The 26,341-nt window shown below is 37.5% G+C and overlaps 1 protein-coding gene across 1 annotated transcript in view; it reads right to left on the minus strand.

Annotated features, from left to right (window-relative positions):
- Window positions 1-23,448, minus strand: part of LOC128861871 (transient receptor potential cation channel subfamily A member 1) — a 90,044-nt gene extending 66,596 nt beyond the window's left edge. Inside the window, exons 1-5 of the mRNA XM_054100246.1 lie at window positions 23,275-23,448; window positions 11,713-11,869; window positions 11,421-11,511; window positions 8,482-8,677; window positions 3,936-4,043 (exon numbers count right to left, since the gene is read on the minus strand). Coding sequence (XP_053956221.1) covers window positions 3,936-4,043; window positions 8,482-8,677; window positions 11,421-11,511; window positions 11,713-11,869; window positions 23,275-23,448 — 726 coding nt within the window. The remainder of the gene's footprint in view (window positions 1-3,935; window positions 4,044-8,481; window positions 8,678-11,420; window positions 11,512-11,712; window positions 11,870-23,274) is intronic.
- Window positions 23,449-26,341: the final 2,893 nt, after the last annotated feature.

Genomic DNA, 26,341 nt, shown 5'->3' on the forward strand with positions numbered 1-26,341 from the left:
GCCGGTTGCCGCCCAATGAATTTCTTCGCTGAACTAGCCTCAGCAATGCGCCAATATTGCGAATCATTATGTTTGATCTATAAATGTTGCAACTTTTGGAAATCTCAAGCGTTCGAGCACTTCGAATTTTGACGTTTCATGCGTGCAAAACTATGCCCGCAAAATTTTTGATGGAAGGAAAAAAGTAAGCAAAATCACCATATTTTGTATTTTTTATAAAATTATTATATTTTATTATGTTAAAATATTGACACTAATGAATAATGTGTTGTTTTTATTGATTGTTTCAGCATTCGAAATTATGAAAACTATGCATGCATTTCGTCAAGATACAACTGAATTATTTTGTCACGGCTTCTGCTTTAAAATTTCGGTAATAAGACACTTTCTTTTCCAAGTTATTCATTGCTAAATTTATCAAAAAATTCATTATTAAAATCTCATTTCGAGCAAATGCAAACCGTGCAAAGTATCCGCAATATTTAGGTTAAATATCAGCAGCCGCCGTAGCCAAATGGATTGGTGCGTGACTTCCATTGGGAATTCGGAGAGAACGTAGGTTCGAATCTTGGTGAATCACCAAAGTGAAGAAAAAGTTTTTTCTAATAGCGGGCGCCCCTCGGCAAGCAATGGCAAGCCTCCGAGTGTATTTCTGCCATGAAAAAGCTTCTCATAACAAAGCAAGTGCCGTTCGGAGTCGACTTAAAAATGTATGTCCTTCCATTTGTGAAACAACATCAAGACGCATACCACAAATAGGTGGACGAATTCGGCCAAACACCAAAAAAGAATTATATATATACATACAGTGTACAGCAGAAGTCTTGATACCCTACCACTTTGAAGATGTATTATAAAAAAATATCACGGGAGTTTTTGAGTCTTTTAATATTTTATTTAAAATTAAATAAATCCAATTGTTGCGTGTGAAATATTAGAAAATGGGTTTCTGGTCACAGCGACATTACGGGAAACTGTCAGAGGGATGTGTTGGCCAGACAAGGGACATGTGAGGTGATTTCACCGCGAAGGGAGAGAATTGGGATGCCCCCGACTACCTGCGGTCTTCTCCTGGAAAGATGGGCGTCGTGCCGATTCAGTGAGCGTTGGAAAAATACTCAAACTTGAAAGGTCGCGAAATCCTTATGGCCATGTGTGGACCAGGGGCGTTCGGCCGAGCTTCTGAGATTGACAAAATATCAGCTCTCGAATCTCGTGGGTTTTCTCATAGGTCACTACGGGCGAGGAATGCATGCTGTGAGACTTGGAATCACCTCGAGTCCTTTTTGCGCTGGATGTATGGAAGATGAGGTGGAATCATCTCAGCACCTACTCCTTAGCTGTACTGCTATAGCGGGGCTAAGATCCAGGCATCTTGGCTCTTACTTCTTTGCTACGCCTGCTGATATAGCAGGCGCTGACATTAAAAATCTGATGAATTTCATCAGCAGCACAAAGCGATTGACGCAAACGCAGCATAGTCATCGTTCGTAATCCACACGCTCCTAACCATCCCAGCACTACCTCCCCCCGCTTTCTCCCTGTATCCCATCGGTTTTTCTCTTGCACCTCACAAAGGACGAATCCATTTTTCTTCGTCCAAGTGTGCTCATTCCTTGGGCAACCATACCAACCTAACCTAACCTAACATTTAATATATATTTTGCCATCCCACTTGGAGCAAGTTTCTAAGTTGATTTTTGGAAGTTATGATGTGTTTCCTTAATCGTTAATCCTTAATGCACCACATCATCCCATTTTGTCATCGCTTTGTACCAAGTTTTCTTGAAGGATTTTAAATATACTTCTTTTGTCATTATTTTTTGGATATAATTCTCCATTTCGCTTCCTAAACACTTTAAGTCGCCCATCATATCCGAAAATATTATATTTCGATTCATCGGAGAAAATTACTCTGCCCCAGAAGTCAAATTCTCTGAGTTGATAAGTTCTGGCAAATTCGAGACTTTTATTGCTATTACTATCACTGACAAAGGGATTTTTCCTAGCAATACGTGCCTTATGTCCATTTCCCTTGACGGAATTTTGCACTGTATCCGACAAAACAATGGTGTTTAGAGATGATTGCAATACATTAGCTATATTCGGAGCACTTTCGAAAGGATTTTTTTCTATAGTTTTCTTGATAAGGCGTTCATCTCTCTCAGCTAACTTCCTAGGGCGTCCTGATCTCTGCTCATTTTCGACCCTTTTCTCCATTTTTAATCTTTGTATTACCTTTTGTATGTACTGTTGATTTAGTTCTCCTGATGGTTTTCCCGATTTCTGAGTATGATTTTCTACCTTTATGCACGCGTACAACAATTTTTGTCTCCTCTAGTGACAATTATTTTCGAGACGTAAAAAAGTAAACACAGATGCGAATAAATGACCTTCATCATTTATACTGAAAATATTCTGCCAAAAAATATTATTTCCAAGCATCGCAAATTAAAACTACCGTTGTTTCGCGCATTGGCCACTTCAAAGTGCGAGCGTGTCAGCACTTTTGCTGTATTACTTTTTTACTTACAGTATTTGCTTCCTTGACGTAGCAGACTAAGTTGTTTCTTGTTTTTTTCATTACGAATGAGTACAAAGTGTATTATTCATATATGTATTAATAAAGATTCCCTGAATCTATAATAAAGAGCCAAATTTCTTTCGTTTCGTTTTTGTATATCCAACGAATTTGGCAACGAATCACCGCCGTGGTAAAGCTTGACTATTTGATTCGTAGTTGGCAAAATAACAATCAGCTATTTGACAATTCGCGTTTGGTGGCTAGTCGCAAAGTTTAAGTTTAAAATATCAAAACGTAAAGGAAAGAAATTAATGATTGATTTTTATAGTAAAAATTCTATGGGATTAAATGGAAAATAGGAACTATAATAATTGCATTAAATTTGTTTAATGAAATTTCCATAAATCAGCTGGAAAGCGGAAACTACAGAAATAAGTCAAAATGGTCGTTCACATCAAAACTCATTTGCCAAAGTAACAACCCGCTAAAGTAACGGAATTGGTGTGAGTACCCCTATTGAGTAGCATGAAAAATCCCTTTGTTTGAACCCAAAATGTGTTCATCTACATATATAGGGTTTTTTAATAGGTGCGCTTCAACTTTTTTTCCGATAGGGAGGGCGAACGACGCAATATTTTTTATTTTTCGCTTGTCATTTGTAAACTTCATTAGTATACATTTCATCATGGAACGCTACACACTTGAGCAACGATTGCAAATCGTGCAAATTTTTTATGAAAATAATCGTTCTGTTGCTGCTACTTTAAGAGCATTACGGCCATTTTACGGTCCATTTAACAAGCCGTCCCGTTTTGGGGTTATGTGAAGTCATTGGCCTACAGTAACAAGTCGGCGACGATTTGTGAGCTCAGAGCCAATATTGAACGATAATAAAAAAAAATTAGTTAAAAAAGTCAAACCGTTTGTGTTTTATTCAAAAAAGTTCAAAAGTTGAAGCGCTCTTACTGAAAAACCCTATATATAGACAAACAGCATTTCCAAATACTTGCGTTATATTCTCAATGGAGTATACAAATAAGTGTTAAAGTCATGATTGACATACATACATACATTTAAATGCATGCAAACACCTACATAGATTGAATGGTTTGTCCAGGAACGGCCGCTATTCACGCACCAGAATTAGAAAATACAGAGAAAATGCCGGCAAGTGGCAAGGGCTGACAGGCCATACAATTACGGATATGTGCATACATATTTATGCAAATACGAAAAAAAATGCAAGAAAAAAATAGACAGCAACACATACGCAGGCACATTCGACGATGCAAATTTTACTGAAATAAAGCACATCCAAAGACAACAAAACTTAATGGGATTTGAGGTTGTGCACGTGTATAAAACGTTTACATACATATGTACATATAAACACATAAATGAGAATACTTGCCTGCAAGAAGACCTCCATCGTTTTGGAGCTGGCATTTTTAGCCGCTTCGTGTATGGGATAATAACCGTTGTTGCAAGGTTTACGGGGGCATGCTTCGAATTTGGTTATCTGTAAGATACGTCAGACATATGTAACGCGAATTAAAAGGTATTCGACTGACGCTGACAACAACAACAATAATAATGGAATCAATGCAAATACAATCAAATTAGAGTTTTAACTGAAAAATAATACAATAACAAAATGAATGCAAACATACTTATATATGTATGTTCCTATGCACATACAGTCACTCACACCTTATTTAATAAAGATACATTTTTTTTGTAGAGTGTTCTAGATTTCAAAATAATTTGTGAAAATGGAAAAGCAGAGTATGCAGAAATCTTTTTTATTTTGTTTTATTTTATTTCTCAGCATAAAATACAAACGAGTATCCATTTATTTCATTGTAATGCCAAAAACAAAAAACAAAAAACAGACAGAGAATTCACGTCACTGCTTAAATGATACAGTTAAAACAGAGGTATTATATTTAGTATTTTGAGTGTCCTTTGTTGGGTATCATGTTTTATCAGTCTTGTTCTTGCATCTTGTTTTGAAGTCTGCTTGGCACAGAGTCAACCAATTTTTTGTGACAATGACGATTGTTTTCGAGAATCCCTAGCGAGACTTAGGGCACCAACAACACCTACGCGCCATCTCCTCCGCTTACTGCATAACGCCTTCGCCAACTTTTAGCTTAGCCCGAGTTGAGCCGTCTTCAGACCCACACTTTTTTCCAGGTTTCCCAGGAGCTTTTCCCCTCGCCGCGAGTGGGTTCCATTTCATTGCCTTCTTCGCTATGCTCCCATCTTCTTTGCGTAAAGTGCGTCCAATCCACTTCCATTTCTGTTTTCTAATCCAAGTGAAATCCCTTGTTGGGAATTATTTTTGGTCAGAAAATTTGGAATATAATTCTTAGGCAGCGGTTGACAAAAACTTGTAAGCGACTGGTTATAGCGGTGGTGATTTTCCAGGTAAAGCTACTGTACAGCAGTGCCGACAGCACATTCTGCCTTACCTTTAAACTGGAACTCAGGTTGTTGTTTTGCCATACAGGGAAGAACATCTCGAATGCTCCTCTGATTTTTTCGATTCGGAAGCGAATGTCTATATCCGTGCCGCCACCCGGGGCAACATTGCTTCCGATTGTGTAAATTCCTTCACTGTTTAATTACCTGCAATCTCCACACACCCATCTTATTGCCCAGACTCATCACCTTGTCAAAATTGAAGTGTTTTATAGTAGCTTACAAATTTTGGGGTTGGATCTCCGTATTGGCTTCACGTTTCTTTTTACCTCGTCTGCAAAATGTATAGTTTTCCGAAATGCTGGGTTCTTATTTAAATTTCTACCATTTAAATTTGGTTCCCTCCGTATTTTTGGAACAGTTTCTGGATGGCAAGTTTTACCTAAATCCTTTTAGGCCATTATAGTTAACATTGGCGCGCTTGTTGCTGGATTTTCCTTCACTTGGCGAACTAACCGCTGACACTCATTCTCTGTGCAAGTTTTATTTGGGCCTTTAGTCTCTCATTTACCACACGTTTTTCATCCATAAAGCGGTCAATAATGTACCGAGCTCTTGACGAACTTAAATGTACAATTTCAGTTATTTTATAATACAATGCGACATTCCTTTTTTGAAATGCTCCAATACTAACTCACGCTTTTATATCGATCTACGAGGTCCCACTGTTAAAACAACAAGCGTACATAAAATTTAATACACTTGTTTGAACATTTGTTTGTATTTTATGTTGAGAAGTAAACTAAAGCAAAATAAAAAAGATGTCTGCATACTCTATTTTTCCATTTTCGGAAAATGTTATGAAATATAGAACACTTTACAAAAAAATCGTTTCTGTATCAAATAAGGTGTGAGTGACTCTATGTACATATAAGAATAATAAAAGTAAGTAAAACATTTTTTAAGGAGTAACAAAGTGCTTTCCTCAACGCCGACACACACATACATATGCATAATTAAAGGATCATGTGTTGTTATATTAAGTGAAGTAAAAATTTCTTTTACTGAGCTATATCTCTCGGATGTGTATATTGAATCGGTTCATACTGTAACGCGATTTAAAAGTGACTTTACGTATTAAAAAGTGATTTGCAAAACAGTATTGAATGCCATGAAATAATTCAGGTCTGGTAATATGGACCTCGAAGAAGAGACAAATTATTCAAAATGTCGATAAAATCATGAAAATCGTCATGCTAACATAGATCGGCATGTGAGCTCTTTTTCCAATTAGTCAGAAGGCTCTTTGGAGCCACTTACGTAGGTAAGGTTACAGCTATGCTATGTTTATTTAATTGAAAAAATGTAGCAAAATAAACTCAGAAATTTTTACTTTACCAATATATTATTTACTTTCTGTAAAGTCGACAAAATACATACGTACATATATATGTACTTAGATTGGATAAATAGTGGGTTAAGGGTACATATATAAAGGTTCCATATGAAGTCTACTTACGACTAGTTGAGGGAATCCAAAATTTATGTAGGTATGGACATAGTAAATACCATGTGGACATGTGGTGGTATATATATATTTATGTGTACATATATAAGTATATCTTCCCCATTTTTTATAGAATTTCTACATATACATATATATGTGCACTTAAATATACCCTTAAGTACGCGCTGTAGTGATTGCCTTCTCGTAAGTAGACTTTAGCGAGTACTGGGGTCAATCGCCGCAGCAGCATTACAATGTGGATAGCAAAATACGTGCTAGGGGTGCATCGAACAAATAACATTGACTTAGAAGTGTGCAGCAACCATTGCGATTTGGTTGTGCATGCACCTCGTACTTTAAAATTTATGTTTTCTGTATTGCATGCGAAGAAGAGCTCAATAAAATACAGTTTGTGTTATTGTCGCGCCATATTCTATGGACATTTTTCAATTATTTTGAGATTAGTGAAGCAGGGAGAATATCATTTTATGAGCAACGCGGGTGTCGTTCAAGGGTAGGTATTTTTTCTTTTTAATTTTATAAATTTTTAATAAAATTGTAATCATTTTATTATAGAACGCTTTAACAACAACGAAGAAAATTTATCTTGTAATGTCTTTTATGGAAACTATAATGAATCGGATAAATATTTAGTATAAAGATTTTTCATACATAATATCTTTTCAAAAACATTCCGAAAAGAAAACAATTTTTTTTTTAATGTAGGCCAGCCAAAAGAAGAAGCTTTCTAAGTGTATTTCTCTTATAAACAAGTAATACAAGGCGAAGTTCAAAATAAACAAGATACAAATATTTTTTGGATGACGCCATCTTTTTAATGAGTTAGTACGTTGGAAGTTACATCCCCAGCTGACTCCAGTGAAAGCTTGGTGACATTCGGTTCAGTAGAAGCGAAAATATTGCGTCTAAGGTGTCAGTATGTTGGAGACATCGGTACAAAAATTAGTTTCGAGCAAAGGCTTATATCAAATTTTGTTTTAAAATCGGTAAAACGTTTACCGAAACAATTGAATTGATGGAAAAAGTTTTTGGCAATGAGTGTCTAAATCGAAATCGCTCGAAAATTTATCAAAAGCGAGCCGAAATCATCGCTGAAATTCTTGAAGTCGGAGTTGAATATCTCCAAAACATCGATTTATCACATTTTAACTGATCATTTGGGCTTACGAAAGGTTTGTGCACTGATGTCAATGTAAAATTTCTATCTTGGTGTTTTGAAGCGTTTGTTGCATCGCATTTGTCGAATTCGCCCTAAATACCGCGAAGGAGGAAACTGGCGCTTTTTGCATGTTAATACCCCATCTCATCGATCCACTCTTGTGACTGATTTTTTTACTAGAAATCGCATTTTAACCATCAATCCCTCACCGTATTCGCCTGTTATGGCTCCCTGTGACTTTAACCTATTCGGAAAATTGCATTGGCCATCAAAGGAAAGCGTTTTGCGCCCGTAGAGGGTATCCCAATGGCTTGTATCGGCATCCTAAAGGACATTCCGGTTAATTACCTGAAACACTCCTTCGAGAAGCTTTTCGATCATGCAAAATAGTGTATGTAGGACAGAGTGGGCTATTTTGAATAAATAAACTCGAAGTTATCAGAAAAAAAAACTCCTGTCGTTTCTATTTTAGCTCAGTCTTCTTTATTTTGGACTCCACTTTGTATAAGGAAGAGGAATGAATAGAATGTAAATTTATATATTTCAGCATGCTTATTTTTGTCCTGGCCCCCTCTTGTTAATGTCCCCCCACTTCAACTTGGCGATTGCCCACCCGCATGTGTCCTTTTATCTTCATTGTAATGCTGTGTTGGTGATGGCCCGTTATCCTAGGTAATAAGCAAATGCTAAATACGTGTATTGAGAGTATTGCGAGTAGATTGAGTTGGGACCGTGATGTATACCAAGTGGTTGGCAATTCGTCAGTCTATGATCGGTTCCTGGTAGTGGCGGGTAATAATACACATACGTACATACGTGACTGTTTGTCTCTTTGCTTAAACTCACCAATATCCTGGCGCACTCCTCATGATCATATATGGCAGCCAAATGCAATGCCGTGCGTCCATGTTCGCCACCTTGTTGTATATCGATGACTTTTCGATATTTGCCCATCACCCGCAATGCTTGTACCTTATTTAGTTCAGTTGCCAAATGGACCGGCGCTTGCTTTTTGTCGTTGTGCAAACCAGTGTCGACAGGGCTGTGGTAGTGATATTGAGCAAAATATATACATACATAAGTATTAAACAAAAAATAAAATAAACACGTCTTAAAGCAAAGAAGTTCGAGTAGGTTACAGTGTCCACAATTTCCACGCAATGTTGAAAACCCTATATGTTACAATTTTATCGATTCCTTTCTTTTAAAAACTGCTCGGTCCCTATTTTGTATTCAGCAGAGATATCGAAGTGAACGATACCTTGTTCTTTGTTTAGGGGAAATCAAAAGATGCTGAGCCCTACCGCAATGGTGCGCACTATCAAACCTTACGAGCTTAAAAGAAAAAAAAAACAGAAAAAAGAATAAAAAGAAGAATAAGTAGAAGTTCCACTATCCTCGCTTCTCCCACTCTCCTTAATGAATTTTTGATTTATTTGAATCTTGCGAGCGAATGAGAATAAGTCTTTATATAGGACTCTTCTGAGGTCAGTGCAACTGATGTTGAGTTGCTGAGATGTGATCGGGTTCATGAGTACACAATCGGCCAAAGCAGAAATATTCTCTTGAGTAGACCGGACGAATACGAGAATAGCTTGTAAGTTCAATTAACACGCCAATTTACTATATAGGAAATTCTTCATAAATGGTCCCACAAAAAGAGCGATTTCATGCTTATGCAGAAAATTCATGACAATATTTTGCTAATAGACGAACTGTCAATGAACCTTTTAGATGCAATTTTTTTTAACCTTAAACATGAGCTAAGAAGCTGTAAGTAGATTTGGCTGAGCTCCTCCTCACATTTGTGGCGTGCGTCTTGATGTTGTCCCTCAAATGGAGAGAGTTTCAAGCCGACTCCGAACGGCAGATATTTTTTATGAGGAGCTTTTTCATGGCAGAAGTCCACTCGGATGTTTGCCATTGCCTGCCGAGGGGCGACAGCTATTAGAAAACACTTTTTCTTCCTTCTGGTCTTTCACCGCAATTCAAACCTATGTTCTCTCTGAATTCCGAATGATAGTCACGCACCGACCCATTCGGCTACGGCGGCCACCTCATTGCAATTGACTCCCATAAAATTCTATTTTCTGAGAGTTTTATTGTGTGAAATGGGTTTGTAAACTCTTCATTAATTTGTTTTTAAATAAAAGGTAGTAAAAGAAATCCATTCTTTTTGCAATAGATGTCAATAGGATAAAAAACTTCTGACAATTTTGTAGTAGTTTGACTCAGTGTTGCTGGAGCGCCCGTCAGAGACGGACACCTGCAAGGAGAAAATACGCCATATATAAAATTTTTTCCGCGATGAACTCACGACAGGCGGCTGCAAATGTGAATGTGCTTATGGTCCCCTGTGGAGAGAATTTAGAAAGGGCATAGGTCTGTCCTCATTGGATTTAATGGGGTACCATTGGAAATCGCAGGGGAAACTGCCGCTGCACGCGTCGCGATCAGATTGAGGTGTTCGGGCCACAAGCTGGACTTAAGTTACGACCATTCTAGTATTCCTAGAAACTTAGAGTTCGTCCCCATGATGCTTGAATAATATGTATATCCTCGCTAAGCCTTTCATATTTCATCAATGGAGTATTCTGCGAGGAGCTCCCCATCAAACTCAAGTTTGGGCTGCCGGATCACTGTAGTGGTTTCCAAGCGGAACTAGCCACAATTAAAGAAGCAGTGGATTGGTTGCTTGCTTCTGCAATTACTGTAAGGGAGGTAAAAATCTACTCTGAATTGTGCGTTCCAAATTAGTCGGGAATGCTTGATTTTTCTCTTGACTGCATAGGAATACCTTGGTATTAGGCTCATTTGGGTTCCCAGTCACAGCGGCACAGCGAGGAACTGCTGGATTGATAAACTGGCTAGGCGAGAGAAACGTGCAAAGTTGTGAGATCCTTCTAGCCACGGGTAGAGCGGGGGCGCTCGAGGAAACTTCTGAGGCTAACAAAGCTACAGCTTTTGAATTTGGTGGATCTTTACCAGACATTGTCCGTTAGGTATCCATGCGGTGAGATTTGGGATTGTCTGGGTGGGCTAAGATTTAGACATCTGGTAGACATCTTAAGATTTTTTGGAACATCTGCGGATATATCACTCTCTCTCATCACTCTCCAATTCAAAATCCGTCGTCTTTTCTCCCTGTTCGGTTCTTACCCCTCTGTTTTTCCTCTATATGGGCGAATTCGATGCTTTGTCCAAGTGGGCCCTCGCTTGTGAAGCCATTTATTATAACCTTACCTGATGCGTTTTCAATGTTTTAGACGCATTGTGAAAAGCAACGTTAACGTTCTGAACTGTAATTGTTCTACAGAAATGGTCTGCTCATGGCGTATTTTTAGAATTATATGATCGATCTTCTTTCTTTCAATCATAAAATCTAAAGGTACTTGCTTTTCTGGCTATGTTCACTTTGCTTTGCTTTGTTTCACTTTGTAAGCTCCTATGACCATATTATAAAAAAACAAAATTGAAATGTCAAAAGCGTGAAATTGATATGTCAAAGGCCGGCAAAGCGCTGTCAAATAAAACATTGCGCTATTTGAAATTTTAAAGCTCTTCAAGCACGTGAAGCAAAGTTGTCGTTTGGTTAACTTTCATAAATACACTACTCTACTTTCCGTTCTTTTTTGACAGCTGTGTTATTGAATATGCCGCTACCCTCCTCTTGCTACATTTATTCTTTCGTCGAACTGAGAAATATTTTGATTTTCCAACAAGTAAACTAACGGATTGAGTATTTTGGTGTGCTTATAAAAAAGGTTATAAATTGTTTTTCTTACATGGATAGCAAATAACTAATTGCATCGAACGAATCGTTTTCAACTGCCACATGCAATGGAGTATTGCCCGCATTATCCTTTGCGTTAAAATCTGTAAAAGAAAACAAATTAGTCAATCTTTTTTTCATATTAAGAGGCCTTTAAAATAATAATAATAAGATGAAAAGTTGAACAAGAAAAAGTGCTCTAATAATTAATTAATTACAGTTCAATGCAAACGGGTTAAGGTTAGTATTAAGCGGAAAATCAAAAATTCACAACTAAATTTGATTAATGCATACATTACACTTACTTCCATTCTGATCATTTATGTATCGCAATATATTTACACGATTTCGTGCCGCTGCTTGGTGTGCTGCCGTCCGACCTTTGCCGTCTTTTATAGACAAACGTTCGTTGTCTGCTTGATACAGACGCTTGAACTCATCCAAGTTTCCCGATTCAGCCGCCTGAAAATTAAAAATTGAAACAGAAAATCACTGAATATATTATATTCATATTCGTATATATACTTATATATTCTTCCTTCCTAGTAGTGTATGGAATATGCATTTGTATGTACACATGCAAGTGTGTGCAGCATACGCGTGTGAGATTTTTCCTATGAACTAATGTCCTTACACTTATGATTTATGTTTTGTTAACGCTTATGAGAATATTTCGTAGTGAGGTGCCTTTCCTTAGATCAATATTTTCATATTCAGTTTGCATTTAATATATACATAGGTATGTACATACATATTAGGAACGACAATCTTAGCGGGAAAGTTTGATTCCGGGATTACTTTAAAAATTTTGCGACATCCCGGGTTCACAATTTTCCAGGATTCATTCAGTAATTCACTTTGAGACATAGCTTTTTTATATTGTAAAAGAGTTCAGAAGATGCGACCAAGATCAGACCGTTAACCGGCTCTCAGCGAGTTTGAAAGAATGAGTTGATTGGCAGACGTAACTGGGGTCATGACAGCGGTCTGTTTACGAAAAAACTGAGATTGCATTGGTTATACAATATATGAAAAATTCAAAACGGTCTCCGCTCATGTCACTGCGTTGCCGTTCTACAACGAGTGATAGTATAAACACTTTGACGAAGGCGGACGACAGGCAGAATATGTTAAATATCATATTAAAAAATTCACGTTCGTAAGACGATAGAACAACTTATAGGACTGTCACAATGGGTCCGTTGCGACAACGCATTTGGCTGAGGTGACGTGTAAAACATATCGTGGTGCAACAATGAAATTATTGCCGCATATAAAAAAAAAACACAGGTTTTTGTTGGTTGTGAAATATATTATGAGTTGAAGCGAAAGAGGGTTTTAATAGAATTTATGGTAGTCACAGACGATGGGTGCGACCATAACTTCGAGATCGGGACGCACATTAAAATTTCAGGACAATTTCGGTAAGCCTAGCTTTTTCTCTATTCTTTCAAGCGTTTACCGAAAAGATAAGGGTGCACTTGAATTGACTCACCTAATTAAAATTCCTTTTATATTCTGCATTTAATTTGACATAATAAAAAACCCCATCTTCTTCTTTAAACAGTTGTCATTTACGCCGCAACTGCCGTTCGGCAAAGTAGAAAGTTGCCAGTTTTTGTGCATTATGGCATGGCGTATGGCACGTTTGTGGCACCTTCAACTCAAATACAACTCATCTATAGTATTTTGCTGTCAGTCAAATTCGTTGCCGCAACGGACCCATTGTGACGGGCCAATTAGGCTGCAAAATGTAAATTATAGTAGTACTCGTTGAATTAAATCTATTTCTCATTTTGCTGACGACAATTCACAAGTACTGGAAGTACTGCCACTATGTGACATTTCACAAAACTTTTTATGATTCTCGCGTTGTTTAATCAAAAAATGATAAAATATCTATGACCACTTAAAAGTAATAATGCACGATATTCCAAATATTATATTCAAAACAATTTTATTTCCTTTTTTAGACTTACACATTTTTGACTTAAACTGATTTAAAAATGTTTGTGGTGTAAACAAATATGGCCTATCCAAGGACATCTAAAGAAAAATATTTCCTAGGGAGGCCTTCATGTTCCATAAGTAAGCACTTTTGGCACTTTTGACTTCTAAGAATTGACTATCGATACTTTGATGAGTGCTTACTACTTTAAATATTAAGTCCCTCTAATACTGGCGTAAAATAAGCAACAGCGGTCTTATGTACTTAGTTAATGTTAATTAAGTTGATATATATTTAATTCACTGCTTAACATTTTATTACTAGAATTTGCATTTTTGCCAGCTGTCCGGGTATTGCATACATTCATGAAATTGTAGAAACTAGAGGAATTTGCTTATTAAATTTTTGCGCAAGGGGATTTAGGTAATTAAACGCTTATGTATGTATGTATGCATGTATGTATGCACATGGAAATATTAGAAGTCAAAGAGAGTGGAAAGTACAGAAAATATTTTAATCAATATATATGATGAGCGACATCTCGAGAAAAAGTATTTCAGTTCAATCAAATTTGGTAAATGCTAAGGATTTAGCAAACTAAAGAACTATTCAATTATTCGAATTCAAACTACCTCAAACACGGACTCTTTCGGGATACTCGTAGAATGAGGTTTTGAGGGTCTCAAAAGAATTTTATCATTACAAGTATGCCAATTATGCGTATTCACATATCCAATAAGTTAGCAATCGTCCTAATTGATAAATATGATTTTAAGGTCAAATACAATCCAACTCTCACTTGATTTCACCGAACATCCGACGCAAATGAACACCAAACCCAGTTGATTGTTATAAGAACCATTCAGCCTTTTGTCAGTAATATCTTTTAAGGATGAAAAATATCGTGATCTTAGGCACATTTGTCGAGTCTTAGCAAAAGCGGGGCAGTAACAAAGCAAAGTACCCCTAGCATTCGCTTCGTTGCATGTGTTACATGCATCGCTCTGGACTTATCCCATTTTGGCTGCGTGATGTGGTCTGAAACAGTGTCTCATCAATACTCCAACCATTATTTTGAAATCTATTTTAGATAGGAATAAAATAAAGCCTGTTGTGGCTTTCGTATTCCAAGTCCTTAGCACAATTAAGACAGTTGTGTACGAGGTTGAGTATTCCCATATCGACTGCGTTTCCAAAGCACGACTACGTTTCATTCAGCTCCGCTTTCAGAAACAAGAGTGATGGGTATATCGCACCCTAAATACAAAAGGGTCACAACTCAAAATGTACGTTCTGCTCAAATATGAACGAGACGTTATCAATAAAACGGTCCGCGGATGACATATGGCAAAAATAAATTTTTTGTTTTTTGGTAGGACTGTTATAAGCTTACATGGCAAATTTCAGCGTGATATGTCACATAGTTTGTTTTCTGTGCTACTGTAAACAAGTCAAGCTCGAGTGTTGAAAATTTTGAGTTGTGACCCTTTTGTATTTAGGGTGCGATATGTCTGGCTTGCTCAATCTCACTAATACTTGGTGCAAGACTACCATAAAAATTCCAAGGACAAAATTCACGATGCGTTAAATCAACAAATAGGCAGTTGGTAAAATTCAAACTAACATGAAACCTAAACTGTTGTCGCATTTATAATATTACGAAAAAAAGAGAGTGAAAAAAGAAAGTGAAAGCGTGTACGTATACTTGAGCATTGGTGCGAACGAACAGTCATTTTGTTGCGCATTTTTCCATATAAAAAAATATTGTGCATTTATTATACGGAGAAAAAAGGCAACACCATCAGGGAAAATAATCATAAAAAATTAGTTTTAAACTTGCACTTTTATTTTACTAAAATGTATTAAGTCATAAAACTCCATGCCAATATTTTTAGAATTGTGATGATTTGTGATTGTGGATTTTTTCTAAAAAGTTTGAAACTTCGATTTATATGGTTTTTGTTAAAAAGCTATACTTTTATGTAAAGATAATGAACATTCAAAAAACAAAAGAAAAAAAAACTAAAAAAAAACAGAGATTGTGAAAACTGGTTAGAATATTGATATGCCATTGATATGGAATACGTTTCCGTCCTTCCTTAGCCAAAGTTACGAATTATTTAAACAATTAAATAATGCATGATATTATGTGAAGTATGTGCCATTAAAAGCTCCAACTTTACTCCATATTTCAGTCAGCATACGGATTCCTCTGACGAAAAATTCGAATTCTTTTGACTTGATCCTTTTATTGAGCCAGTTTGCGATGCTCTCATAAGAAGTGAACCAACAGGGCTAATTGTATTGATTAGAACAGATGGAAATCCGAAGGTACAATGTCTGGGAAATACGGCGGGTGGGGCAAGATTTTCCAATTCAGTCCCTCTAAACATTTTTGGACCAACTTTGCAACGTGTGGCCTGGCGTTATCATGCAGCAAAATCAGTTTGTCATGTCTACCGTCCCATTCCGGCCGCTTTTCTTTGAGAGCTCAATTCAAACGCGTGAGCTTCAGTCGGTAACGATCGCCAGTGATGGTTTCATATGGTTTAAGGAGTTCATAATAGATGACACCCTTCTGATCCCACCAGATGCACAACGCAACCTTTGAATCGTGAATATTTTTTTTCGCAGTCGATGCAGATGGTTCACCTAGCAGGCTCTAACATTTCCGACGTTTGGGGTTATCGTACCTGTTTTCTGGAAATTCCCATCGCGTGCAAACGTTTACCGACGGTTGCTTTGCCAACATCCAACTCTTTAGACATATCATCAAGGGTTCGACATGCGTCTTCATCCAATAGCTGTTGTAGTTGAGTATCTTCGAATTCTTACGGTGTCCCTTCGCGATCTTTAACACTCACGTCGATTACCACTTTGGAAGCGTCGAAACCACTCTTTACAAGTTGTATTTGATGGACGTGAGTACCGTAAATATTGATGAATATACATCACGTTTCAGCTGTACTTTTCTTTGAAAGGTAATAATGATGCATGATTTTCCGCAAATGCTGTTTTTTCGGGACGAACTCAGACATTTTTGACGTCAAACAAAAAAGGATCTTTACGCTTCAAACGAATGTTATCTACTGCGATGGAAACCTCACATATACACCTTCAAATTACTGGTATATTGCTAAAGCGAACACAAAAATAGTATCAGCCGCGACACCTATTTTCAGAGGGCGGAAACTTATTCCCATACCCAATATATTCTGTGCATCGTGTTTATTTCAAAAAAGCGACACATAATTAGGTTAAGCTCAAAGTAGCATGACAAAAAAATAAAAATTAAACAACATTTTTTTATACACATAACATAAACATAAAAAAGCACCCGGATAGGATATGCTGACAGGCAAAGCACTTACTGAGCTACCAATTGAGGCCCGATGCGCGTGCAAATACTCCATGATGAGCGCCATTATATAATATATATATAAATATGAATATGTATGTAGTGAAGAAATGAATTCAAAGTATTCTTGAAGGAAGTCAAAAATACCACGAAAACTAAAGGAAGAAAAATTGGCGACACGGTGCCAAAATTAGGAATCAAAAGCTTAATTAAAAAATAATTACTAATGATAAAAGTTCATTTAAAAAGAAGCAATTGCACTTTTAACTTTCAAAAATTATTTCCTCTAAATGTTGATCGTTACGTCGGATACACTCTAGGAATGTGGGCTCCATACTCTGTGCCACTCGCTGGAGATGTGATGTCGGGATGCCATTAACCTTGCGAACGATATTCTTTTTTAGTGCTGAGATGGCCGCTGGGTTTGTTTTCATATACTTTATTTTTGAGGTGCCCCCACGAAGTTAATATATGCCATAGGGCAAACATCGGGCGAGCTGGGTGGCCAGGATATGACACCGAAGTGGCCTATCAGTTTGTTAGGGAAGAAATCAAGCAGTATCGCCATGGTCTCTCTGGCCGTGTGCGGCGTGGCGTCATCTTGCTGATACCATGTGTGTGCACTCATTATGAGCAAAAAATAATCGGCCAGCATGCACCGATAGGTGACTACGTCGGCTTGAAAAAGTTGTCCCTAAAGGGTAATTTTGCTTATATTTACTTTTCCATTTAAATGCAAATGGGCTTCATCACTCCAAAAGATATTGTTTACAGTACGAAATCGCTCCAACATTGTCTCGTAGAAATTTTTTGCAAAAATTAAAATCGCGTGATGTAGTTGCTGCACGATTTGAATTTTGAAAGTGTGAAGTCTAAGATCTTTTCTCAATCTTTCCCGTGCACTTTTGATTACGGATTAACGCCGGTTGTCGTGCAAACTTGTAGCGGCGAGTTCACTCGTCCACCGCGATATCGTGAGTAAATAACCCGCACGAATAACGAAACTAACGCGATCCCCTCCCGCTCATACGCTCCGCGGTTAGAGCGAAACATTAAATTCAAAACCTAATTCTGCCACCGGACACTCTTTACGTATACAGTTTTATCATACGAGTGCTTGTGCATATGTATACTTTCTATGTGCGTATATAAACTTTAGACGCTGCTTAAAAATGCCAGCAGCAGATGTATTCAAGTTTAGCTCATAGCAACTGGCTGCTCAGCTATATAACTTGAACGACATTTTAAGTAACCTTCTACAGTAGTTACAGCAGTAGTTGGTAAAAAATATGTATGTCTTTACATATTTATAGTGGCAATATTTTTATGTTAGATGTCAAATACATTTCAGTTTGCAAAATTGTAAATAAATAAAATCAAGGCTAGCAAACAAAGGAATCAACAAAAAGGAAGCAGGAAACTACAAGGTCTGATGCCAAAAAAATTAGGAATTTTATAAACATTTTTATCCACATTTTTTGCTGTTTTTACACATTGTTTGCTCTACCACAGGGTTGGGCACATTTTCGGCTCGCTAAGCTGCCAAACAGCCAAGGTTAAAGTAGTTCTCAACGGACAAGGGAAAAAACCTAAAAAATACATTCAGAGTATCGTATACTTTCACTCGCGTGATGTTCAACGCACAAAAACTTTGGAATTACCATGATGTTCTATTTACCTGCTTAATTGCAGAAATCTGCAGAGGTAGGTAGGAACTACATACCCAGATCTTGGAGGGCTGTGAGCGTTAATTTCATACCCAAGCCAGGTAAAATCTCAATCAGCCTCTCAAGGGCCTTTAGCAAGAACGATCTGCACCTCAGTTGTGTAATTCCTCGGGAGCGTTTATCGTACGCTCAACATGCCTATTGTAAAGGCAGATCGGTAGTCTGCCTTACATCTTATTGTTAAAGATATCGAAAAGCCCCTATCTCAGAAAGAGTTCACGGTGGGCGCCTTCCATGACATTGAGGGGGCTTTTAACAATGTCCTTCCGGAGGCAATCACTAGGTCCTTGGATAAAATAGGGGTTGGAACCGACCTTAATAGGCTAAACATAACATAAAATGCTCAGCGACAGAAAGGTCGCAGTAGAGTGGTCAGACGTCTTTCTTCGCCGGCAGGTGAACAGAGGCTCTCCGCAAGGAGGTGTTCTCTCGCTGCTTCTTTGGGTTGTTGTGCTTAACGACTTGCTAGCGTAGCTGAAGAGGAGAGGCTGTAAGGTTATTGCATACGCGGATGACGCGGCACTTATTGTCTAAGGAAAGTTGTGAAATGGATCGCAAATCGCGGTCTCTCGATAAATCTTATGAAGATGGAGCTCGTCTTATTTACGAGGAAATATAAAATACCTAGAGTCTTTCTCCACTCAATGGCAAACACCCCATTCGTGCTCTCTGACAGGGTTAAGTACCTGGAGCTTGTCCTTGACAGAGAGTTAACGTGGAAGCCAAACATTGAGGAGACATGGAAAACATGTTTGTGGATGGCTCGAAGTTGCGAGGATCTCCCCACCAATTTTAAATTTAGGCTTCCGGACCACTGTAGTGTTTTCCTAGCATAAGTAGTCGGAATTAAGGAAGCTGTGGATTGGTTGCTCGTTTGTGTTATTACAGTAAAGGGGGTAAATATCTACTCCGAAACCCAAGCGCAATTAGGTCCTTGGATTCATTGTTTAAGTGTTCGAAACTAGTCGGAGAATGCCTGATTTCCCTGCTCGATTGCATCTGAATACTTCGATATTAGGGGACCCTTGAAACGGCTTGATCGCAATATGAGAGGATTGGAGTTCCCTTAAGAACCAGTGGTCTGCTACTGGAAAGATGGGCCTCTCGTCAACTCAGCGAGCGCTGGGCTAGTGCGCAAACGTGCAAAGTCGCGATATTCCTCTGGCCGCGGGTAGATCGGGGCCGCTCGAGAGAACTTCTAAAACTAACAAAGCCACAGCTATCAAATGTGGTAGGTATCCTCACCGGGCACTGCCCATTAGGTGTCCAACCGGTGAGGCTTAAGATTGCTTCAAGCCCTTTCTGCAGAAGCTGCCTGGAGTGGAATCATCTTAGTACCTTCTTCTCAGCTGCCCTGCTCTGGCCGGGCTAAGGTGTAAACATCAGGGCTCTCACTTTATCGCTACACCTGCGGATACTGCGTTTTTAAATATCACACATAGACTTATAGCAGTTTCATCAATTTATCCTTTAGTATGTATTGTTTATGTTATTTTATATTACAGGGTCCGGCATTGGAAGCGTAACCAATTGAGAAGGCCATAAAATTAGTTTGGAAAATGACTTTTATTCAATTCAAAGTAAAAAATTTGTGAAAATAATATAAAATTAAGAATCAATTTTCTTTTGCTCGATGTGACTCGATTTTGCCTTGAGACAGTCCAGAAACGAATAGCAAACTGCCCGAATGTGACTTGCAGGTATTTAGGCCCACTCGCGGAAAATGGCTCATTTCAGCGCCTCGAGACTGGTGAATATTTTAGTTCGAACCTTGCTCTCCATAATGGCCCAAAGGGAATAATCCATCGGATTCACGTCTGGTGAATTTGAGAGCCTTTGTGTGGGCGTTATGAAGTTCGGAACGTTGTTTTTTGCAATTCTTGGTTCACTCGAGCTTTGTGAGACGGTGCGTAGTGCTGTTGAATGCCGGGAGTTCCCTTCTTCACTTTTTGAACCATTTTACTTCACTTCCGAACGACAAATAAATGATTTTTTTTTATGAGGAGCTTTTTCATGGAGAAATACACTGTTGCAAAAAATTCTCTTTCATTTGGTGTTTCGGGCCCGAGGTTTCGAATTCGTGCACTTCCGAGTGGTTGTTATGCAGCAACTCATTTGGATACGGCGGCCGCCGTATTTATTATTTATACTTATATTAATCCATTGGGTTGGGGAATAAGTTCAAAGCGTTTATATATTATCGTTTTTTTTACAACGGTTTGTGTGCTGTTTGTCAAAGGGTAAGTATTCATTGGATAGAACTCTTTCTGCTCTACAAAACTATGTTAATTGGAGTTCTGAGTTATTTCATTTTTTATTAGTTTTGAGGCTTAGAATTGGAATACCCAGGAGGTAAAAAATGATCTGTGATCATTCATATGAAGTGTCTTACCTTCGATAACAAAGAGGCCCTTAAAAACTGGCTCAACAACACCAGATCCGGCGATTTTTGGCGGAACGGTATCAATAAATTGGTCAGGAGGAGGTGGTAAACAGCAACGGCGAATATAGTATAATCATTTAACTTGACATAATTATTTTTTGTTGTTTAAGTGAAAAGTGAAAATAAAAACACACGAACTTATTTCCCAACCCAATATTTATACTCTTTTTACGAGATTTTACAATATTTACAATAAATAAGCTTAGTAAATATATTTTTGCAAACAAAACAAGAAAAATTGCTAATATGAAATGTACGTATTTTATAATTAAGATATTTATTCCTGTATATATTTGTTATTGCATAGGCATGAGGTGTAAAACATATATTTTTAGTACCTACTGTTCAGCCACATACGCATATGGCCTCATTCTCTTATGACTATGCCTGGCAAAGTAAATTGGGCAATATAAAAAAACTGTCACATTCATCGTCTCATTCATGCTGATTTTTGGTTCCACGACTCATCTCTCCCGAATGAACCAAGCTGTCTTGTAAGTGCAAACGGCTCGTGCGAGCCACTGCTCGTCCCTGCTCTATACACATTCACTGCTTCCGGTCAGGCAGTCCTCCATAATGCTTTTGTTGCCATTCCACTGCATACATTTTGTTGCTTACATTACTTGTCTCCATTTGCATTTTTAATTAGCAGCATTTTATATGGAAAACGATGCTTTAGGGTAAAGACGCAAAATCGCTGTTTTCACAATTTGAACCGACTTTTTGGAATGCAATGGGGGGTTTTGAAAAAGTTTATTTGTAGTCTTATGAGTTGAATAAGAAATTTTAAATTCGAATGTAAGAGTAAGAAATGTTAAAGTGAATGCGGCCAATTGCTGCTGCTATCCTCACTATCAGCAATCTTGAGCAGATATGCCTCGATGAATTGATTTTGATTTGCTATTGAGCGCGTCCCAAAGGAAGTGTTAACTCTTTCTATGCAGAGAAAATTATAATGACACTCTCCATAAGGTAAAAAATCGAACCACTTGCTAACTAGTATAAGTGTCATATTAGTGTTACCATCCGCCTCGGTTATGCCTATTGGCGACCTCTGAGATTATTTTGTGGGCCATCCCTAAAGATCGGTGATGTGCAGTCCAGAAACGACTGTCATCAGCCCCTGTCATCAGCCACTGCCACTGTCACCAAGTGGAAATACACGTTCTCTTTATTAAAATAAAATTTCATCCCAACGATAAGCGTCATGAGGTGCCAATTTATCGAATATTATGTTGTCCACAACACTTCAATTTTTAAACTCTTTATTATAATAAAAATACCAAAGTTTTGAAAATAAACGTTAAGTCTTTTCCCAAATTGCAAAAGAGGCAACAATCTCAGTGGGACTATCTCGGCAGCTACATATAACTTCCGCATTCAGACTGGGCGAACTGGTTTTCATCTTAAAGTCACATAGAAAATTTGAGTTTCCATATACCGCAAAGATTTTTATTCTTACTTTACACGATAAAAATTATATTTAATATGGTTTATATTGATATCCTTTAACGAATGTAAAATACACAGACTCGCACACAATTGTGTATGGCTGCATCATAAATCATAGAGTTAATCGAAATTTTTTATTCAGTGAACACATTAATCAAATTCAATGTACAAGGTGTGGCAACTAAGTTCCGACAATTTAGTTATAATTTGAGAAACTTATGTTCCGAAAGAAGGAACCTTTCTTTAGTTCCAATCGAGGGTTGAAGTCGATGGCTCGCTGGGTTTGTGTTTTATGCGTGTTTTTCGACAGTAACTTTTTTAGTGACGTGGTGAAAATGAGCGACTCGTATAACAAGTGACTTATTGTAAATAAATTTTAGAGAAACCGAAGATGTATGCACTCTGAAAACGCTCAAATTTCAATGGTCGAAGCGGTTCAAGTAGGAATGTGAAGGAGCGTAAAGGAGCTTTCGTCCTACAGTGGCTGTGGGCACGCATTTTCCTGCTGCATTGTGCAAAAGTTTTTAGCGAATAAAAATATTCAAACGTTTCAGCATGCCGCCGTACAGAAGGTTATTTAAATTATAACCGTGTAATGCACAGGTTAACTTTGACGAAGTACCAAGAGTGCTTCCAATCGTGGAAACGTTGGAATCATTATGTAGAGTTAGACGAATACCATTGTGAGCGACGGTAATAAAATTTATAAAATCTAGCCTGGAAGTTAATTGCCACACCCTGTATGTACACCGTTTCTCATTGATTCTTTGCACAAGAGTGTGCCACTTTTGATTTGCTTTTTGTAACGTTCGAGATTCATTTTTATCAGGGTACTAACATTTTTTCACTCGGCCTTTAAATTCATTATTTACCATGCTTTTTAAATGCTTTTTGTAGTTGCTAGTACTATTTTTGTTCTATAAAATACTATAATTTTACCTGCAGTAATTCATTAGGCTGCATTTTAGGCGTTGCCTGCATCCGCAACATCCGTGTCCACTGCGTTGACAGTTTTAGTGGGGCAGCAACACTCAATTCAGCGCCTCGTGCACATCCATTAATTAGATAACGTATTGGTCCTACAACAACATCCCGTTTTGATGTATTTTTCATTTTATTTCTCAGTCTGAACATCAGCGCATGTATGGGCGTGTAAAAGCACGCACAATCTACTCACACTTAAACAAATGTCTGCATCAGTGAGGTTATATTTACTTGAAAGCTACTAGATTGAGAATTATGCATTATAGTCACGAAGCAGCTGCTATTATTTACACTTTTAATTTTGAATAAATTATTTTTCGTTCAAGTGCTTTGAATACTATTTGGTAATGCATAAGTAATGTACTTTTTCAATTAATTAGTGAAATTTATTTTAAGCTGCAAATACTTTAGGTGTTACTGCAACAAAGACTTTACTTTAATTTAATATTTTCTTATTTTTTAATATTGTTGCTAACACTGTTATTGTGACTGAAATAGTTCAGGTACACACGTACAAGCCTCGGTGGTTTTAAAGACGAAGAACTTACGGAGAACTTGCACCCGTTCATAATAAAATAAAAGTAATCAAATCTTTAGTAACGCCAAATATTTAGTACCATTGGTCTATGTATTTAGTTAGTTTGCGTATGGAGGGAAAACCGTTTTCTCTTAAGTGACGTTGCCTCATTTTGTTGTGTTTTCATGTAATATGTGGCCTTACTGCCTGGATTGAATTGTTTATATGCAGATGTATGTGCTTTGCTCAGAGTTTTGAGTTCTTGAAACTAATAGTTTCTTACCGTTCGCAGAGAAGTTGAAATTGAAATTTGAAACGGTCGAGCCAAAGAGCACCAGGAGATTTGGTGGCTCCTAAAACACTCAGGCTAAAAAGCCCATTGTATGTAAAGCTCTGGAAAGAGGGTAGATAGTCAAGGAGGGAAGGAGAAAAGTATCAGAGAGAGAGATAGGAAAGAATAGAGACAGAGATAGGGACAGTTAGTCCTGTGAGAATTTTCCAGATTCTTTGGCAAATCTGTAAATATCCTCCAGTTTTAGAGAACGAATATTACTCATTCTCACGACATCGGAACCCAAAACCCGTGCTCTAGCAAAGGCAGGACACTCACAGAGAAAGTGCTCAGTACTATCCGCCTCCTCCAAACATGACAGGCACATTGGGTCCGCAATGATTCCAATGGTGGCCATTCATCGGCAATTTCGTTTCCTTGAACACCTATGAGTGTCCTGGAACCCATATAAGTACAAGCCTGTTTTGTCTTGGGACAGAATTAAGCTTCTTCTTACATTCTTGAACAATCTTTGAGGTGTACTTCGCGTACTCCAGGACCTTCAGTGCAGCCTGACCGTCACTGAAAACTCCAATCTGTTTCCCGCTCCATTTTCTCTCGATTATTCATTCGGCTACTTTCAGGATGGCAAAAACTTCCGTTTGGAAAACAGTTGCCATTTCACCCATAGTTGTAGAAGTTGTTAATTAAATACATACATTAGAAGAAATGAGAAGGCTAGTGCAAGCAAACTGTTTCGTTTGCCACCTTAATGTACCCACATGGCTGGGAACGTGAATTATTTTGAGTTTATGTGTGTGCACACTGCATTAAATAACTATGGCACCCAGACTAATTGACAAGTTCTGACAATTTATTTATTTCGTATTCAATTTTAAAAGTCCTTTTATCAAAATATAGTGCATTCTCCTACAAAAACTACAGAAATCCACGTTGCAAGCTTTGTACAAATATGAAAAAAAAAATTGATCAAAATTTCAGACTATTTAATTAGAGTTTTCAGAAAAATTTCGAGAATTAGTTTTTTCATATGTTTTCTTCCATCATAAACAAATGTCGAGTATTCGTATTAAATTTATAGAAAAGTTCCTCTTCATAGCTGTCAATGCTCGGCCGACAATAGTGCATGCCATGAAATCGAGATTCTCTATTTGTAGAACAATTCGAATCCTTTTGTATGGAGCAGTTGGTCCATATAAGCGCTTTACAAAACAAAAAAAAACAACAATAACACTGTGGAACAAATTCAGGTTACCAAAAATTAGGTTCATTCTGAGAGTGGCGGGTGAAAATAGAGGCGAAATTAGAAGACCCGTATCGCGCCGTTTTTTTATGTTAGTTCGAATTTTTTTTTAATGGGCATTTGAAGTTCGAAATCGGAGCAAAATTGTTTATATGGTTTTTTGGCTATAACTCGTCGACTAATTAATATTTTTTCAATCTGTAAAAGCCAAATTATTGCTAGAGACCTGTGCAACAATTACAATTTTTGAAAAAATTGATTTCGAAAATTTTTGTGGTACTTATGAAACAATATACCGAAAATCGGCTCCGATGTCGAACTTCGAAGGCCGATTAAAAAAAAATTCGAACTAACTTAAAAAAACGGCGCGATACGGGTCTTTTAATTTCGCCTCTATTTTCACCCGCCACTCTCAGAATAAACCTAATTTTTGCTAACCTGAATTTGTTGCACAGTGTAATCGAAGAAAATTTGTGAAATCGCCAAAAAAAATTATTTATGCATTTCACGATTTTTACAATAAAATTTTTTTTTCAAAATTTTAATTTATTTCATCAAACCGCTGGAAAAACTATTAAAATATGCCGCCGCGACCTTTTAAATAATAAAAAGTAATGTTACTCACTATTTGTTTGGCAAGTGTGATACTTACAAGGTGGCACAAAATTAATCACCTTATGGGAAGATTTATAATTTTCGCAAATGGCATCGTTAGGTTAGGTAAGGTTGAAGCGGTTATGCGGTGGGACACACTTAGGCTCATAGCCCATTGTGACGCCGCGTGGGGCGCTTGTCTCTATCTCTCTTGAAACCAGTATGTCCCTTTTAAAAGTGCTAGAAATTTCCTGCTTTCTCCAGAACTGAGATCTTCCAATTCATTAAAAAATTGTCTACTTAGAATAGTAAACTTATGTCTGAATAGAGCGTCGTATGCCAATCATATTTGACACTTGTGAACTAGACAGTTACA

This window comes from Anastrepha ludens, chromosome 4 (genome assembly GCF_028408465.1).
Source record: "Anastrepha ludens isolate Willacy chromosome 4, idAnaLude1.1, whole genome shotgun sequence".
Classification (NCBI taxonomy): domain Eukaryota; kingdom Metazoa; phylum Arthropoda; class Insecta; order Diptera; family Tephritidae; genus Anastrepha; species Anastrepha ludens.